The 20,082-nt window shown below is 40.0% G+C and overlaps 1 protein-coding gene across 3 annotated transcripts in view; it reads left to right on the top strand.

Annotated features, from left to right (window-relative positions):
• KAT6A (lysine acetyltransferase 6A) overlaps positions 1-17,939 on the top strand; it is a 39,320-nt gene extending 21,381 nt beyond the window's left edge. For all 3 annotated transcript variants that reach the window (XM_069035279.1, XM_069035280.1, XM_069035278.1), the window contains 10 exons: positions 305-423; positions 1,924-2,039; positions 2,883-3,024; positions 3,462-3,623; positions 4,531-4,624; positions 5,758-5,989; positions 7,087-7,297; positions 7,952-8,644; positions 9,361-9,682; positions 12,878-17,939. In XM_069035279.1, the coding sequence (XP_068891380.1) occupies positions 305-423; positions 1,924-2,039; positions 2,883-3,024; positions 3,462-3,623; positions 4,531-4,624; positions 5,758-5,989; positions 7,087-7,297; positions 7,952-8,644; positions 9,361-9,682; positions 12,878-15,462 (4,676 nt within the window). In that variant the 3' untranslated portion in view covers positions 15,463-17,939. The remainder of the gene's footprint in view (positions 1-304; positions 424-1,923; positions 2,040-2,882; positions 3,025-3,461; positions 3,624-4,530; positions 4,625-5,757; positions 5,990-7,086; positions 7,298-7,951; positions 8,645-9,360; positions 9,683-12,877) is intronic.
• The last annotated feature ends 2,143 nt before the right edge of the window (positions 17,940-20,082 follow it).

Genomic DNA, 20,082 nt, shown 5'->3' with positions numbered 1-20,082 from the left:
ATTTAAATAGTTGTGATCCTTGTTTGTGAAAAGCAGGCTTAGTGGTAAGCCATTTATGCCTTCATGGTACTATGACTATCTAGGTGGTGACATTCGGACCTGCTTAAATATAGGACAGTACTACTTACATGGTCCCCAATCTAGAACCTGTTCTTCCTTTGTGGTCCCAAATCTGAACAGGAAATCCCATAAAAAAAAACCTGGCACAAGTGTGTGAATACAGCCAGATGTTGTTTGTCACTGCACGAAAAGCAAATACTCTTTTGTAAATGTAGGTGAAGACAATTTTCTCTCTCATTTACAGACAATCAGGATGGCTGGGATGGAAAACAAGAAACAGAGGAGCGTTTTTTTGGAAGCCAGGATGTGTTAAATGAAAAAGACATGGAGTTGTTTCGAGATATTCAGGAACAAGCACTGCAGGTAAAGTTAAATTGTCAGTGTCTGGCAGTAAGTACCAAATCTGTGAAAGACATTTAAACAAATATAAAGCCACCACCCCGACAACAAAATAACAACAAGAAATGCAGACTTCAAATGAGTCAGTCTGTCACAGAAGCTAATGTGCTTGGTTTCTGCTGCTTGAGAATTATGGACAACTGACCTCAAGAGAGCTGAAGGATAACATAAAAGGGAGTGTAGGTGGTTAAGGTGGCTAAAAAACCTTGAGGTCTGTGGCTTTAGTCCTCTCAGAACTGTTAAATAGCCGGTAAAACATGTGGACTGTGAAAACAATAAAATGTGGGATGGTTTGCTAGCAGCATGGGTCACATAGAGACTCGGAGTAGTTAAAGCATTCTTTTTCTGGGTACTTTAACTCCTTATGGAACAGGGTAGAGCATGTGTCTGTATACACATTGATAGATGTTTGCCAATAGAGGTTGCTGTTCCTTTTCAACTAGAGCTCTAAAGATGTGGATGCCTAGGATTAGATCCTGAGGTGACTTTTGCCTATACCAGTCCCACTTAAGAAGCTTAGCAAGATTTTAATTTGGAATGTTAACTTTTCAATGTAACATTAATGGGTACAGCTGTCTCATTCTGCTAGGATAAATTTGTATATAGGTAATTCACTGGTACTCTTCCCATTAGCTGCTGACCTCCAGCATGAAAAATTCTCATTTGTTAATAACTTCAGTCCGGGTGGTTCATATTTTAATGCAAGGCTAGTGGGAATATTTAGATTTCTATAATTCTGTGAGTGACAGTCTTTTGAGATAAAATCTTCATGAGTTGAGAAAGCATTTGTTTTCTTTTAAAGTAGAGCATTTAATATCCTTATTTATAGTTGCTATAAAATATACAGTTACTATCAGAAGGACGGGAAATAAAGGTTGTATAAGTAGTTTAAAAATACTCTATTTTCTATTTTTCTCTTCTTCTAATAAATGTGAGGTTTTTCCTTAATTCTTCAGCAGTTGTGATGATAAGCAGATAGCCACATCCTGAATATTGGTTTGGTAGCTGCTATGGTCACAGTAGTGCATCTAGTCTCAGAGCTGGGAAGACGCTGATGCGTGATGTTAAATACTTGCATATTCTAGTTTTTAACTTCAGGAGCAGTTTATATGTTTCTGTTCTTCACTACTGAAATAACAAGAAAGAAAATTACGACAAGATTCAAAAAAAGATTTTATTAAACTTTGCTGTGTACTAATTTGCATTTAAAACTATGGCATGCAACACCATGAATGGTAGTGGAGATACGTGGTATGATAATGTTTATTAATTCTTTCTTTTTGTGAATCACATGGTTGCTGGTACTGGTTTTTAGTGTCAGAGAGCAACATCTGCATCTTCCTAATTATCTGTGAGTTTGAGCAGAATGGACTGTGTAGATGAAAATGTTTTAATTTATTTAATCTTAGAAGTCTTTCACTTGAAAATTTACGAAAACTTGTTTTTTTTTTTACCCTTGCATAGAAAGTAGGGGTGACTGGGCCTCCTGATCCGCAAGTCCGCTGCCCTTCTGTTATCGAATTTGGCAAGTACGAAATCCAGACCTGGTACTCCTCCCCATATCCACAGGAGTACTCGAGGTAGGACTCTTTGTTCTTCTTCAGTGTTTATGGGAAAATGGTACTCCAGCAGGCATAGAAATCTGGTGGTTTCTACATTTTGGCATCTGAAAGATTGTTCTGCTGTTCTGCACATATAGTTGCTTTGCTGTTCTCTTGCTTAAGAACTTTGCAAATTGTCTAAACTGCAAACTCTTTTAACTTCATTCAGAAAGAGGAATGACTTACAAGGGCTATAGCTAGAGGAAGAAAATTAAGTGAAACTCTTTATTCTGCCATTTAATAAGAACATGTGCTCTGTCATGAGGAATTACTCTAGCTGTACAAAGACATTCCTGCCCAAGCTAGGGTATATAAATGGAGTTAAATCACAAGAATTTTGGGAAACATGCATTCCAGACATTCATGTCAGTGTAGTATGTAAAACGGTTTTAAAGCAGATGGATAGGGGGTGATGTGACCCATCACTCAAGGGTATGTACATACAGCTGGGATGTCGGCTGTGATGATGAGGGAAAGAAGGGAATAGAAACTATTTATCTCATCCATCCTAGCATCATTAGTGCAAAACTGGGAGGGGTTACTGTTTTTTTCCTAGGATTTTAATCTATTTCTTCTGGCATGAGTTAATAATGTAAATGTAATTATTTACAGGACTTTAAAGGCTGTTTTTAAATATGCATTTGTTACAGAGTAAGTGTCAGGACTTTAACTATGGTAAGGTGGTTTTGCCCTTATTAGCACATACACAAGGTCAGTGTATATTGGGTTTGTTCTTATCAAGTTCTCTATCAGCAGGAGTGAGGAATTTTGTATAAAAGTCTCTGTCTTCAGTCTCTGATCTTTCTCTGTCTTTGCTTACAGGCTACCGAAGTTGTACCTTTGTGAATTCTGTCTAAAGTATATGAAAAGCAGGACTATTCTCCAACAGCATATGAAAAAATGTGGCTGGTTTCATCCTCCAGCCAATGAAATTTACAGAAAAAATAATATATCAGTCTTTGAGGTAAGTTAGAAAATGAAGCTGCTCACTTTTCTCTGTAAAATAGGGTCTTCAGCACCTAATCACGTGATAAATTTTTCATAGTCCTAAAAATCTTCATTCTTGAAACACTGAGTTTCCAAGAGTGAAGAACAACAAGCAAGCATCCAGTAGGAACTGACCTTGTGTACAGATTATTCATCTGTAAAAACAGAAGACTCACTTTGTAAAAATCTAGGTTTTTTATTTTGCGAAAATTAATTTTGTCTCTTAAGCTACTGAATGTGACAGTGACTTGGTCACAGCCTTTATTCTGTGTAAGTTTTAAGTCCCTTGAGATGCTGCCTGTGACAGAGAAGTCTCTCACATTAAGACATTTCAAATGTGTGGGGATACTCAGGTGAAGCATGTCCTTGCATAACAGCAAATGGAGTGACAGAACTTCTCCTCATGTCTCTAAGGTTGATGGCAATGTCAGCACTATCTACTGCCAGAATTTGTGCTTGTTAGCTAAACTCTTCTTGGACCACAAGACTCTCTATTACGATGTGGAGCCATTTCTTTTCTATGTGCTGACACAGAATGATGTTAAGGGCTGTCACCTTGTTGGCTACTTTTCCAAGGTAAGTATTTGGGTACGAATTGTTTGGTATGGTGAGCAGTGCTGCTTTGGATTCTTTAAATTGTTGTAAAAGTTGTAACTTATGCTCTTGCATTTTATATAATAAATTATGTAATACAGGTATAGACATCTGCTGCAACCAGGTTTTATTTCTATTACGTTTGGAGACCACTTGGGTTAGTAAACCCAAGTTTCCTTTAATACTGAGTAGCATATACTTGCTAAGGAACTTGTACTGCAGCTAATGGTTAAAAAAAACTTTTCAAATTACTTCCTGCTCTTGGTGGAGATGGGGTAGTACTATTTGTGAGATAGAACTGCTTGGTAATTCTGTTTCTCACCTTTTGTTCTGTATATACATTGTTTTCCAAACAAGTTTGGTAACCTTGCACCTGATTTGAAGCCTTTTATTTTTTTGAGGGAACAGGGCCAAGATTTCAGATAGGACTTTTCTTAATATTTTTATCCTTAATAATTTCAATTATTTTTAAGTAGTTTTATTTGAAGCTGTTTTTTTATTATTCAGAACAGCAGATTTGAGACTGGATTTTAGTATCTTATGCTTGTAACATTTAAGGATTCACTGGAACGTTGCAATCTTTTGTAATGAATTTAGCTGCCTTCAGATTTATTCTTAGAATTCATCTTCTCTGCAGTCCATGTTCTTTGCTGTATACTATCTAAGCAGAAGGTGATGTCAAATTTTCATTCTTTGTGCTTTTCTTAACTGAAATAATGGTAGAGTTTTAATATTGTCTCTTTGAAGTCTTTCCTTGGCTTTATTGTTCCTCAGAAACTTTGACTGTGGCTTCCTAGCTCACTTTTTGCTATAGAACTACTTTTACAGAACAACTTACACTGTTTCTCGCTGATCTGTTTTTTCAATATGATGCTTTTTTTTCCAACAGGAAAAGCACTGCCAACAGAAGTACAATGTTTCCTGTATAATGATTCTTCCACAATACCAGCGAAAGGGCTATGGCAGGTTCCTAATTGACTTCAGTAAGGAACTTTTTCTTCACTTTTTTTTTAGTCTGTCTTTTCATATTTTAAAGGACTTAACAGTAGAAGTGGATATTTTTCAAATTAAAACACATCTCAGGACAAAGGCTTCTAAAGCTCACAAAATCATCTGAACTTCACAGTTCATTCTTTTTTTGGAACTCCAGTTCTAAACACAAAATTGATCATTTTTCCTTTGATTCCGATGTTTTCTGTGTACGCAACTTAAGGTAGAAGCTGAAGGCATGTGTCAGTATAGTGATTTTGGCAGAAGCTTGTCTTGTGTGTTTAGTTCCTTATACAGAAAGCCAGCTGTCAGACCGCATGCTCTGTGGAAATCTTCAGCAGCTTGATTAGGTGAATGAGTGTCTCAAGCAGAAATGTCTTACATTTTAATTTAACTTTGAGAGCAACAAAACCAGACATACTTAAGCTCTGAATACTCAAAAAATTTTCAGATTCCTGCATGTATCTTAGCAAGGTCATAGGAAACTTCCCCCTAACTATACATTGTTTTTTATGCCTACAGCAATTTAATACAGCCTTCCCCGTGGACATACAAATTTTAGAGTTAATGTTATGGTAGAACAACAGTGAGAAGGCACATTTGTCATCTTCTTCCATCCACCCCTCTTTGTCTCACTGGGTAGAATATAACCTCTCGGCCTTTACTGAACCTGTGCAACGTAATCACAGTCTTAAATTAATGAAATCTCTGCAAATAGAGCTTGGTACTCTCCAGTATGGTCGTGAAGTTTGACAGAAGAGAATTTTCAAGAAAAATTTTAGTCATATTAGTTTTAAGAGTATGTTTTTCCTCTGTCATTTCCAAAATTGCTATTGCAATTGTGCTTCAGGCTTGGTGTAGTTTCTAGGTAGGTACCTGCTGCCATCTCGTGGCATTGCCATAGTCAGTGTCTGATGGCAGCAGAGCTCAGAAATCTCATGCTCGATCATTGAATAACAGGAGTTTAAACAAACAGATAAAAAATTGGCCCGACACCTCAAAGTATCCGTCAGAGTTCTCATCTACATCTTGTAGGCAGCACTAAGCTATTGTATGAGGCCTTTGTAGAAGTTGGGGTGGAAACAGAAGCTAATGTTTTGAAACCTTTTTTATTGTGTATCTTTAGGCTATTTGCTTTCAAAGCGTGAGGGTCAAGCAGGATCACCAGAGAAGCCCCTGTCAGACTTGGGGCGCCTGTCATATATGGCTTACTGGAAAAGTGTAATATTGGAGTGCCTTTATCATCAACGTGACAAGCAATTAAGCATCAAGAAATTGAGTAAGCTGACTGGAATCTGCCCTCAAGATATCACTTCCACTCTGCATCACCTACGAATGCTTGACTTCCGTAGTGATCAGTGAGTACAGGAGTCCTGTTGTAATCCCGCATACCTTCAGATGTATTTCATTGAAATTTAATGGTGTTTGAAGACAAGTCACATCTAATAAGCTTGATTTACTTAAGTGAAGTCCAGATACTGAGACTATGGTACTCATGTGCAATGCAAGAATCATTCAGTGCCAAAGCTGGCTCAGATGTCCAGCTGTGTAGCACTGTAGATGTGGAATTCTGAGTAATTTGCTGCTGTGAGAGAGAGCAAGTTGGTCTCTTGGTCATGTTTTCTTGGGATCCCTCAGCAAAATCCGTCTAATACACTCACAAAACAGAGCAAAGAACAGCAACTTTCCTTCTCTAGAGGCAGATCTGCTCCTTATTTTCAGTCAGTGAGCAGACAGTTGTTTCCCTCCTTTTCTCTATGTCTCAAAAATGCCATAAACTGTGTGGATTAATGTGGAGTGCTTGAAGAGTGGGACAGATCACTGGGAGAGGTGAAGTGTGTTGGTATGGACTAGAGGTAGCCTGCTTGCTCAGCTGACAAGTTAGGTGAAATACTGCGAATTAGTCTTGTTTCAGACCATAGCGGTTTGGTGAGTGGGGTTGTATTCTATTGTGTTTTGTGTTAAAGTTGAAACTTATTTGGAAAACTTGAGAATAGCTTTATGTCCTCATCTCACAATATACCTTTAAGCGGTGATATTTCTCTCAGACCCCTAAATAAAATGCACTATGGTAGTGGGACTGCAGCTTTTCTTGAGCAGTCCTTTTATTTCACTTTGGTAGCTTTCACTTTATATTGCCCATTCCCCAAATGGCATACCCCTTGTCCCTAATAAAAATGATACTCTGCAGCTGAATGGTACACATGGAAGGATAATGGCTTCACCATTAACAAGAAGTGGAAAGAATTTTAACGTTTCCTCAGTTGTGAGATGCTTTCTCTGGTAGTCAGATGGTACTGCAAATTGTACTATTTTAATGAGCTTCTGTTCTCTCTGAAGTTACGTGTGGCAGCACTGATTGAGAGTATACAGATTTTTCTGTAATATATCTGTTTCACATAACAACATGTATGGTATGTCACCTGTTATTAATCAGAGTATTATTGCTGTTCAGATTTGTGATCATTCGTCGTGAGAAGCTTATCCAAGAACACATGGCAAAGCTTAGAACTAACGTCCGACCTATTGATGTGGATGCAGAATGTCTGCGTTGGACACCTGTTATAGTTTCCAACTCAGTTGTCTCTGAAGATGAAGAAGAGGAAACAGAAGATGGGGAAAATGAAGAGCAACAAAAGCAGAAAGAAAAGGATCCAGAGACCAGTGTAAGAGTGAATCTCTTATTTCTGTGTGGCATGTAGTTTATACTTAATGCTTTTGCAGGCTGCTCTAACAAAATTTCATATGTGAAGCTTGCGCATTTGTCATAATCATAAAAAGCAGTGCAGTCATGGTTAGTTTATGTATCTTTATGGTTTCAGATTAGAAAATAAAAATAGAGAAAACATTGAGGCATAGTCTGGAGAAAATCCTTGAAGGGGTTGCACTCTTGCATCAGGTGATGAGCGCTGACTAGAGTACTAAGAGGCAAATTATCTGCTGTTACTGTATTTACATTAATTGTACATTTTAATGGAAAAATAGCTTCAAGTTTTTCTTACTTTTTTCTTGAAAATTGCACCAATACTGTGAATGTAGCAGGGTGAAGTTAGCGTTCTAGCACACCACTGAATGGCTGACTGAAGTGACTTGTTGGGAAGCTAAGTGAGGTGTATTATCACCTGTGAGGAAAGGAGTAGCAAGTAGCACTACATGAATCTCTTAAAGGTCAAGTCTTTTTTTTAATATTATATTTTTAAAAGACACTTCTGCTAAACTTTTCTGACTTTTTGCTCAAAAGCTTTTGTGGAATCAAATTCAGGATAGACATTTATGCGTAAATAGGAAGTATGAAATCTATTTGTTTTTATTTAAATCAGATGGTAAAATCTGTGTCATGGGAGAAGAAAGAGCAAGAGCCTTACTCACCAACAGAGAGTGAAAAAAAGCCAGACATTGTTGCTCCAGCCAATTCTGCACGACCAAACAAGCACATTTTTCCCCTGGATAGTCTTCCTGCAAATAGTCAGCCATCACGAAGAGGTCGATGGAACCGGAAGAGCAAAAAACTTCCTGAGCCCTTTTGCGAGAAGGAGCCAGTATTGCCCGCCGAGGACAAAACAGCAGTTCCCAGTGGACGATGCAGTGAGTGTGAGGAAAAATCAGCAGCCTCACGAGGCCGGTGCAGTGACTGTGAGGAGAAGTCAGTGGCCTTGCAAGGAAGATGTGGTGAGTGTGAGGAGAAATCTCCAGCCTCGAGAGGCCGGTATGCTGAAGATGAGGAAAAATCTGCAGTTTCCCAGGGACAGTATGGCAAAGGTGAAAAATCTGCCATTCCCCGTCGGCAGCAGAGTGAAGGTATGGAAAGGTGGAGGGGGCAGTTGAAAAAGAACACAGAGCCACTGAAATGCAGATTCCCAGAGGACTGCGACAGATTACCCCGGCGCTACAGTGATAGCGATAGGGCACTTCTGAGGTGTTTTAGTGAGAGTAGTGAGGAGGAAGACGATGAGCCTGCGAGTCCTCGATCAAGCTCTCCACCTGTTCTCACCAAGCCAACATTGAAACGAAAGGTGTGTGCCTTATTTCTTGTTGTTTCTGACTATGTTATCCAGTCGGTTTTGTCAGTATGTTGGGGCTTTCTGAAGGATGCTGCAGTTCACGAGGTCTGTATTAAGTGTACAGGGAGAACTTGTTCAGTGTTCCAGAACTCTCTCTGCAGGGTACTTCCTGCTGACTTTTTTTAGTGGTGGTTTTTGGTGAATCAGAGGTAGGAGTTTGAGGGTTTTTTGATTCTAGCTTCTATCTTGTGCTTTTAATTTTTTTTCTAACTTAGTTATTAAAGTTTTACTCAGTAATGCAAAATAGAAACAGATACAGTCCTAGTTATGAAAGAAGCTTGCAAAACAAATGCTCTCTAAACAACTGAAATCAGAGTGTAAAGTCTTTGAAATTATTTACCATGGAGATGTGAATTCTATCAATGTATCTAAGCAAACCCTTTCTTCATGGGATGCTGCACTAAAAAGTTCTCTTCTGTATCATTTTTGCACTTTATTCTAAGCTGTTCACATCTGTGTTGTAGTGTGTCTAAACTTCCAGCTGTTACGGATGGGCTGTTGGCTTCAGCTGCTTAAATTCTAACTAGTGGCAGGTGCCAGTCACTATTTCTAGTGAATTCTGGATTCTAGAGTGGAACTCTCTGCTGTTCATGTTTTGTGTTTATCTAGTGTTTTATTTCTACTGCACATGATAAAATGTCTTCTCTTTTCCCACCTTCCACTTTCAGAAACCAATTCTTCATCGGAAGAGGCGTGTCCGCAAGCGTAAGCACCACAACAGCAGTGTTGTCACTGAAACAATCTCAGAAACCACAGAAGTGCTGGATGAACCATTTGAGGACTCAGACTCTGAACGACCAATGCCCCGATTAGAGCCTACGTTTGAGATTGAGGAGGAGGAGGAGGAAGAGGAGGAGGAGGACGAAGAGGAGGAGAGTGAACTTTCATCCAGTGGATACTTTCGGCACTTAGCCCCACCAGACACACTCAGGCATAGACCCTCTTCTAAGAGGAAGTCCAGAGATGAGGAGGAGTCTGATGACAATAATGGTATGTTTGGTGGTACACTGGTGAAAGTTTGATAGATCGTGTTGGATGATAACAGCTCATGACAGAACCAGCTGCTTTCTTTGGCTTGTAACTTCCAGCTGAAATGTAGGTTAGACGTAAATTACCAGTCAAACTAGTCTCCAACATTCCCTAGTTTTATGAAAATGTGCTGCGTATATTTAACTATCTTATTGGCAATGACCTGATCCCAGGCTACCCTTTTGATTCAGCTTTCCTAATGGAATTGGTATCTGTGATTGTGGAAGAACCTATGCAGCAGAGTCACTTACAGAAATAAAACGGAAATGAACTGGCAAGTCCCCGGTTTTCCATAACAAAGGGAAATATTAAATTGTCTCTTCTGAGATCCTCTTCTTCATCACATTGCATGTTCACCCTCTCAGCTTCTCATACCTCCTTAAAGTTCTCTGAACCTTCAGTTCATAAAACAAGATAATTTGGTTGTGACTGGTTGCTTAGAATCCACTGACAGTTCAGAAGCAGCATCTGTCATTCAGGTGCTCCATTAGCAATCTTCTTTATGGCTAGTAGATGTCCAGTTGTTTTGATGGGCTACATAGTGCAAAGCAGTCGGCGAAATAAAAATGAACAACTGTGTGAAAAACAAATATGGTGCCATTATCCCACAAGAAAAATTGTTACCTTATTAATTTATGGCTTTCAATTAGGCTGTGGTTACCAGAGAAGAATTTTTTCTTTAAAAGTACTTTAATACTAAAAGCATTAATACGATAATAGCCAGGTTTACTATCTATTTAGCATCAGTTACCCTTAAATCCTTACTACAGCATATAACTATGTCGATTTAGTGCAAACATGTGCTTACAGCATTAAGTTTCCATAGTGGGAATACATGCACAGTCATACCATTGGTATAAGATATAATTTTTTAAATTCTGTTGTGATTAGATTACTCATTAAATACATTTTTGTGATACTCCAGCACTATTAATAAGACTATGGAGTCGGAGACAGATCTGTTAGATCGGTTGTTTTCTTTTTCATTTGTGCTCTTCTGAAAGTTTTCTGGTGGAGATGCAGATCCCTTTAGAGATTCCACTCACATATATTCTTTTATAAAATAAATCAGTGATTTTTAACCATCTTTTGCAGACTACAACTAGTCCATTAAGTGCCCAGGGATCAAAAATGGTACTTGGAAAGCCACTGTATTAACTCACATCCATTTTATACTACAGTGATAAATTTCTGGCTCACCTACTTTATAAATATTTGTCATTTAGTGCTTTCTGTTCCCTTGTCTCACTTCTGTTGCTTTTTTTTTTCTCCATGAGCTTCTGCAAATTGGTCAGAGCCTCTGAAGTAATAAAGTAGTAACCATATTATTTTAGGGTATTTCAGCTCCTGACATCACATCTCCGTTAGCTGCTTTTGTCTTCAGTGTAGATACCTTTGCACATACATGTTAAAACTGTAATGCCCTTAGAGAAAATACAGTGTGCTGTCAGTTACCTAAACACGTTCATCATAAACAGCTGGCTTTTTATTTTGATAAAAACATTAGGCTAGGTGACAGGGACAGCACTGCCTTATGACACTTCAAAAATACAGTGTTGCAGCAATTAACAAATGGTTCAGATTTAGACTATTTTAGTCATAACTATGGGGTAGGAGTTTATAGGAATCTTAGAATTTTTTTGGAGGTTCTCCCATCACTACAGAAACCTACTTTTGACTTTTTTTTTTCTTTTCTTTTTTTAACTTTCTGACTTGGGGCCAGATTTTTCTGCTGAGAACTTAATGTCTAGCTGAGGCAATCCATTGAAAGTGTTTTAATATTTCCCTGAAATGCATCACTGCGGTTTCTTAAATGGGTGTCTGATGAGAGTTTGGATTGGTTCCGATTGCTGTCAGGGCAGCAGTGGGAATGGATAGTGTAGGGTGGTGATTTGAGGCCAGTTTTTAGTAAGGGTTAGACATTCTGGAAGACAGAAGGTGTTCTGTGGTGTCAAAAACAAAGTTTGTTTCTCTATATTCTACCAAATCTGTGCAATTCGAGTAGTGTTGTGTAGGGGAAGATGAAGCTTGGTAATGGCTGGGCTGTATTATTTTGCTTTTCCTAGTTCTACGTGCAAGTTTTACTGTGAATGTGGTAAACCTAATCCTCTGTAGTACATACGAAATATGAAAGACAGGGAAGAGAAATAGTGATGGCTTTTTTTTTAAGAGGTGGGTTTTATTTCTAAGGGTTTAAGTGTTAATGCTTTAATAAGTATTATAAAAATAGTGTTACCTTCTTCCTGTACAACAATATGCTGGCTGACTGTGGCAGATCCTTTCTTTTTTTTATGCACATTCCAAATACTTCTTTTTGGATGACATAAGGAGTTACTGATTTTTTAATTCATTTTTTAATATGCAGAATTTTTTCAGAATGCTTATCATTGGAGGGAGGTATTTAAAGTAAATGCCTGTCTGAGCAAAGGGCAAGAAAACTCCGCTTTATACAGATGAATAAAATGTCACTGACTGTCCTAATTGACAGGTTCAAACCAAAATTAATTCAGGGAATATCTTACACTATTCAGTAAGTTCTCAGTAAGCAATCACATTCCTTTCTGGCTGTATAAGCTCTGAACCTATTTGAGTGTTTGGAAATCACTGAAATGCAAATCTTGCTTCATCAAATAAAAGATGAAAGAGAAATTCAGCTTCTTGTTAATGATTCCTTCAATTAAAAAAATTACTAGCCAAATCCAGGCATCTGTGTATTTCTGTTGGCATTAAAAAGCATAAGGCTGTGAAAAAAGTGAAAGCATTTCCTTTCTTAAGCAGATGCCCAGATCTAAATGGAAACATGCTTTTATTGCAACTTCATATGTTCCCCTACACTGCAACCCGTTCATTTGTGAACATATTTTATAAATAAAATTTGTCTTCTCAGGACTTCATTATATAGCTTAGAGCTTAATTTGAATTGTGTATTAAAGGCTCAGAGCTTTGAACACAGAAAATCTTCAAAATGTTGATGTTCTTTGAAAATGTAATGTGCAACATGCTGCTAATGAGCAGACCTTGATCCTTCTAAGCTAATATTTCTAAGCTAGGCTAATATTGAAGTTGATAATACATTGTGCATGCTTGGGAAAGCTTCCCTGAATGCTTAGGTCAAACAAAAATGTTTGAACAGTGTCTTTCAATTTGTATTTTCAGGTAACCCACCCTTGAAACCATTATCTATGCTGAGGAATAATGAAGCAAAGGATTCTTCACTTGAGCCAGATACTTCCACACCTCTGAAAAAGAAGAAGGGATGGCCAAAAGGGAAAAGCCGAAAACCAGTCCACTGGAAGAAAAGACCTGGTCGAAAACCAGGTTTTAAACTGAACCGGGAAGACGTGCCACCATCAGTTCAGGATGAAATAGCTGATGAAGCGGTAGCTAATTCAAAACCAGGGCGTAAGGCCAAAATTTCAGATAAAGAAGAACGTGTTGAGCAGAAAGACCTGCCTCTCACTGAGGAGAGGAAAGAGGAAGATGTGAATATCGAAGCAGAAGAGGTAGGAGAGGGAGAAGAGGAAGATACAGCAAGCAGTGAAGCAAGAGCAGTTTCTCCTGTGGACAGCAACAGCAGTCCAGTGCCAGAAGTAAAAGAGCCTGAGATAGAAGAGGAAGTAGAGGAGAAGCCACGGATTTTAGAAGAGCAGAGGCAATCAGAAGAAGAGCAGCAAGAATTAGACGAACCTGAGCACGACCATGAGGAAGAAGAGGAAGTTGCAGTAGTGACAAATCAAAACGAAGATCATGATGCTGATGATGAAGATGATGGTCATCCAGAGTCTCTGAAGAAAAAAGAATTGGAGGAACAGCCTGTTAAAGAAGGGGTGAAGGAGGAGCCTCAGGTGCAAGAATGTTTTTTAGAAACAAGCATACCAAGCAGTAGAGCAGATGCAAAAGAAAAAGATGAAGCAGAGGCAGATTCTGAGGAAGAGCAGGCTTCCAATGAGACATCAGTGGGCTCAGAGCATGTCCGTGGGTCTGAAGATGATCATGAAGAAGAGCAAAGTAATAAAGAGGGGTTAATTGAATTAAAGGAAGAGGAAGAGATTCCTCATAGTGAACTAGATCTTGAAACTGTTCAAGCAGTCCAGTCCTTGACACAGGAGGAAAGCAATGAGCATGATGTAGCTTACCAGGACTGTGAAGAAACTCTTGCAGCTTGTCAGACTTTGCAGAGTTATACCCAAACTGAGGAGGATCCTCAGATATCAATGGTTGAAGATTGCCAGGCCTCAGAACACAACAGTCCAATATCCTCTGTTCAGTCCCACCCCAGCCAGTCTGTGCGTTCTGTCAGCAGCCCAAATGTGCCTGCTCTGGAGAGCAGTTACACACAGATAAGTCCTGAACAAGGATCCCTGTCCGCACCCTCTATGCAGAACATGGAGACCAGCCCCATGATGGATGTGCCTTCAGTATCGGACCACTCTCAGCAGGTGGTGGATAGTGGCTTCAGTGACCTTGGCAGCATTGAGAGCACTACAGAGAATTATGAAAACCCCAGCAGCTATGACTCCACTATGGGAGGCAGCATTTGTGGAAATAACTCTTCCCAGAGCAGCTGTTCATATGGAGGACTGTCTTCTTCTAGCAGCCTCACTCAGAACAGTTGTGTTGTCACTCAGCAAATGGCAAACATTGGCAGCAGTTGCAGCATGATGCAGCAAAACAGTGTCCAGCCTGCAGCAAACTGTAATATCAAGTCACCTCAGAGCTGTGTAGTAGAAAGGCCCCCAAGTAACCAGCAACCAACAACACAGCCACAACAGCAGCAGCCTCAGTCCCAGCAGCCACAGCCCCCACCTCCACCCCAGCAGCAACCTCCATTGTCTCAGTGTAGCATGAACAACAGCTTCACCCCAGCACCTATGATCATGGAAATACCTGAATCAGGCAGCACTGGTAACATAAGTATCTATGAGAGGATTCCAGGAGATTTTGGTGCTGGGAGCTATTCACAACCATCAGCCACATTCAGTTTAGCCAAGTTGCAGCAGCTGACAAACACCATTATGGACCCTCATGCCATGCCTTATAGCCATTCTCCTGCTGTGACTTCCTATGCAACCAGCGTTTCTCTTTCCAACACAGGGCTGGCTCAGCTGGCTCCCTCTCACCCCCTGGCCGGCACCCCACAAGCACAAGCCACTATGACACCCCCACCAAACCTGGCATCCACCACCATGAACCTCACATCGCCTCTGCTTCAGTGTAATATGTCTGCTACCAACATTGGTATTCCCCATACCCAGAGGCTGCAGGGGCAGATGCCAGTCAAGGGGCACATTTCCATCCGCTCCAAATCAGCCCCCCTGCCCTCAGCAACCGCACACCAGCAGCAGCTGTACGGCCGCAGCCCCCCAGCCGTTGCCATGCAGGCTGGGCCTCGGACCTTGGCCGTGCAGCGGGGCATGAACATGGGAGTCAACCTGATGCCAACCACCCCGTACAACGTGAACTCCATGAATATGAACACCCTGAATGCCATGAACAGCTACAGAATGACACAGCCCATGATGAACAGCAGTTACCATAGTAACCCTGCCTACATGAATCAGACAGCACAGTATCCTATGCAGATGCAGATGGGAATGATGGGGAGCCAGGCCTATACCCAGCAGCCTATGCAGCCAAATCCTCATGGAAACATGATGTACACTGGCCCCTCCCATCACAGCTACATGAATGCTGCTGGGGTGCCCAAGCAGTCTCTTAATGGACCATACATGAGAAGATGAGCAAGATCAACTTGCATCCTAAAAAACTGAAATAAATATAAATAAAGGAACCTTTTATACTGACGAACCAGAGAAAATGGACCTTTTTCCAGTTAAAATATTGCTGTAGATTTAGAGGGATTTTCTTTGGTTTATTTTATTTTTTAGGAAGCCTGGTCTTTATTTTTTTGATGTTTGTTTGTTTGTTTTTCTTTTCTTCACAATCGTCAAACATTTTACAGCTAAAATCACTTACAGATGTTTTTTAGAGGGGAAACATGCACAAAATCTTTTCATAATTTAAAAAGAGCCTTACTTTGCTGACAAAGTGGACAGACTATGTGTAACGTGAAATCATCTTCCTAAATTTTTTTTCAATGTATGTCCTTTTCCCTCCCCTGTGCCCCTCTGTATGCAGTTTCTAGTGCTGCAGGCATGTAAAATGTTTGACATCTCAAAGAATAACAACCCTTCCCTCTAAACCCCACCTAACATTTCCTACTTCTAGCAGGAGGCACTTATTAGGAGATTTGGAAGGGGACACAGGGGATAAATGAAGATCTTTATTTCTGCAAGTCAGGAAAAATCTTTAATTTTCCTTGACTCCCTCACCCTCAGTAAAATTTGGAGTTAGGTGGAAACAATAAACTATTCACATTGGTGTTTTTGTAGATGAGTTAATTGAAATTGTATGTTTTATGCTGAAAATATAATGTAACTTTAAAATGATCCCATTCACCACCCAGACATGCACGTGAACACACATGTGCATGCATGCACACACGTTCTGTCACTGAACTGCTGGAAGCATCTCAAAAGAGAACTTGTTTTGTATCCCTTCAGCAGTCGTGAAGAGGACAGGGTGGGTAATGGTCTGTTAGGACAAGAAAATAGTTACAGGCTCTTCTGGTGACCTGTGAGTCAGCCACAGCTCTGAGATCCCAGACTGCTTTAGTACATACTTGGAAAGGCTGAGGGTTTTGGTTCTGAGCCTTTGAGTCAGACTGAGCTCAGAAGCAGCTGTTTCCAGTTAACCTCTTGGCTTGGGAAATGGTGGAAGATAAAGTGTGCATTTGGTGACTGGGATGAGAACCCTGTGGTGTCCTTGTCACTCTTCCCATTCCTGGTCTGCGGTAGGAAGTTGCTGAATGTGCCGCTTTCTGGGGGAGTCAGTGATGTTTTTCCTGATTCTCCTACTGTATTTGATATCCATTTTGTAGGAATAGCCACACATTTGATCGAGTGTGGGAAAAGAAGGGAATCGGCCTCTTACAGCAGTGAAACCGTCCCAACACCGTAGCAGGATCTAGGCGGCAGGATTTTGCTGTTTATTACTGCAAAATCCAATTTACATTAATTTTGGCTACACTGCTGGCATGTCACCCAATACAAAAAGGGACAGCCCTTTAATGTAAAGTTCTTTTTTTATTGTATATGAAGTAGAAATACAGACACATTAATAAGACTAATTCCTTTTGTTTTTAAACCAAAAGAATCTAAAAGTTGGGGTTTCTTCAGATGCACTAAAATGGACTTTCCTCCAGTTACTGCTAACCATAAAAGGCAGAATTCAAAGGACTTCCACTTTTTATTTCTGTTTAGTTTTGAGCATGTACAAGGCTGTGTAGGACCCCATTTCTCTGTATATACTATTCCAGTTCCAAATAACCCGTGTAGAAAGCGCACTGTGCTGCCCTCTCTTCTTAGATCTTCAGCTGTGTCGCTGCTTCCTGGGGGTGGGGGTGGGTCTGAGACAGGAGGAGAAGCTGTTGAAACGAGGGCCATGAATTCAGTTTGTTTGCCTTTATGTTTGGTTTGGTTTTGTATGGGTTTTTTTATCAATTGGGCAGCTCCCTTTTCCACAAACCTTTGTGACTGTAGAACTATTGTAGAAAAAAAAAAGTTCTTTTCTATATATAAAAAGAAATTATCCAACGCAGTAATATTGGTACCTACCATTTTTTCACTTCTGTTTAAAAAAAAAAAATGTATTTTTAGCAAGATAACTTGGGTAATCTTCTAAAAGAAATTAAAAAAAAATCTCACTGTTAGTGACTTCGATGCCTTTTAAAAATAAGAGCTTTTTCATTTCATTCCATCTTTAAAATTTTTTATCTTTGTTGTAGAATATTAAAAACTATTTTAAGAAAGATAAAATTCTCTTTAAAGAGATCTCTAGAGTGTGTGAATAGGAGCTCCAGATGCCTCTAAAAGCCGCATGTACAAATGAAGCTGAGTCTATTCCTGTCTGTTTATATTTGCTTTTCCTGTTTTGTAACCTCTTTGTACTTTGTTCATGGTGACTTGTAAGCTAAGGGGAAGGGGGTGCCTAGATGCCTTTGTAATTCTTCATGTCATACGCTCCTGGCTGGATGGTCTCCCTTCCTCTCCTTGTATGTAATATCACTTTTTTTTCCCCTTTCTAGCAAGTACTTTCAAAAGAACTCTGTACATTTTAACATAAAAAAATAAATTATGTTGAGCCATTTTGGATGTCAGTTGTGCGTGTAGATTTTTTTTCTTCCATTTGAGTGGTGAATGCTGTCCCTGATACTTAGTCCTGGGAGTATGATTCCCTGTGGGCCTTTTCACCTGAAAGAGAAGTCATACTTGGAATTCACTTATGAGATCTCTTGTTCGTGTTAATTTTTATCTAGAATTTCTAATTAGAGAAAAATTAAGAAAAACAAACTTGAAGCTTCTCCAGAAATCACCACCTTCAAATGCCTCTCTGCCAGGGCTGCCCCAAACCCAAGTGTGGTCCTGGTTTTTATCAGCTTCAGTTTTTAATTTTGACTTGGTGTCCTTTAAAACTGGCCGTGTGTGTTTGAAGTTTCCCCCACGCCCTTCAGCTGCTCTTTCATCTGTAATGAGAACCTCGTATAGGAGGAGAACGAGACATTTTACCCAGCAAGGTTTGCCCTGCAGCTTTAAGGCACAGTTGGATCATTGTGGTGCCATCCCGCTCCGTCGCTGCACATTCTCCACAAGCTCAGAGCTCTGACAACGCTAGAGGGAAGCACAGTTCCAGCGTGTGTGTGATCGATGCCAGAGTTTGTTTCCCTGTGACAAGCATGATAAACCTCGGGACAAGACCCACTGCCTCGGCCTCCTGTGGTCCGAGGGCTAGCCCGAGCCATATAAAGAGCCAGTGGCCACCAGAACCTTCCAAAGGCTTTTCCACAGACATGCTGGTTGTCTTCGAGAAGGCAAGCTGTTTATAAAAAGCATTATTTGATCAAATAGGCTGCATTGTTAACTGGTTGTTCATTAAAAAAGAGCAACAAAAAACCCAGCCTCGGTTTGTGTGAGCTAACTTGATGACAGCCACACTTGGGAGCCATGAACAAGGTGACCTCTTTTTCAGAATCTTGTCCAGCACACTATCAAATCCTACCATTAGAGAATGACTAAATAGGGGAAAGGGGGCGGAGCGTTGTTGGAGGGTTTTATGTTGTTTTGGTTTTTTGTTTTGTTTTCTTTTGAGAGGGTTGCCAAGCCAAAATGGGTTTGAAATCGGGCTGTCTTGAAGAGCCAGAACCTTTGGTACCACAGAGCATGGTGTGAACAGCTGCTCCTCCAGGTTCTGCAATGCCACAGCCAGGTATCATACTGTGGACATGGGGAGAGTTTCTCTGTTCAACACTGTCAGGTTTGCTCTAAATTAATTGATAGGTGAACCAAAATGTCTGCTTACAGCTCTCAATATGCAGGGAAGAGTTTGAATGCAACCTACAGCAACAAACTACTGTCTGGGAGACTAGAGTTGTGGTTCATGAAAGAGACTGACTGAAAGGAGAATGATCTTAAAGGGTTATGGCAGTTCTGAAAGCTCGTCAGTGAGATAATTCAGAAAAAGCTAAAAAGAACGGAACCATCTTAATTAGGTTCCCAGCTCAGGGAAAGAGTTCCTTGCTGAGATCCGATCTCTGCAAGTAATAGAAGAATGCAGATTGACTGAGGCAGACCAAGTTTACAGCGTCTGAGGTGAGACCTGCAGCATCTTTTATCTTCACAGCTTGTCAGCCAGAATAATTTACCTAAAAATAGATGCCTGAAGTTAAGCTTTGAATGTAAAATTCTTTCGCCCCAAATACAGAGAATCTCAGCAACTTCACCAAATATTGATTTTCCACCTAGAGCAAGGCAGGACTCCAGCTACATGCTTAATCTCTTGAAACAGCTGCAGTGCCTTGCAGAGTCAGGAATTTGTTTCCTTGCTTCCTTCCTTCCTTATGGGAGGTTCTATTCTGCTGGACAGCTCTGTATGTGAAACTGGCACATAATGACCTTGTTCATTTTGTGTCATAATTTTCCTAAGAGTTCCTCTGTCAGTATTTGTTTGTTCTCCCTTGCCAAATACTTTGCCCTGTGAACTCTAGGTAGTGACAGTTGTCAGTATGTTCGTCATTTGTGTCACATAGTAGAATCCCAGTGTGTGATTGAGGTAAAAGAGAGTTATCATAGTGCAAATGATCTGTTTTCAAGGAAAAAGTGATAAATATGGTGCTGTGTGACAAATAATTAAATAAAATTCTTGAAAAATTTCTACTTACACGTTGGCTAATATGTGCACATGGCACCTGTCAGCTAAAGGAGAAAGTGTTTACTGAAACTCTTGTCACCCTCTGTTTCCCCCTT

The sequence above is a fragment of the Aphelocoma coerulescens genome, chromosome 22 (genome assembly GCF_041296385.1).
Source record: "Aphelocoma coerulescens isolate FSJ_1873_10779 chromosome 22, UR_Acoe_1.0, whole genome shotgun sequence".
In the NCBI taxonomy this organism is placed as follows: Eukaryota; Metazoa; Chordata; class Aves; order Passeriformes; family Corvidae; genus Aphelocoma; species Aphelocoma coerulescens.
Note: the sequence above shows the minus strand (reverse complement) of the source record. Positions and strands in the feature narration are given on the sequence as shown.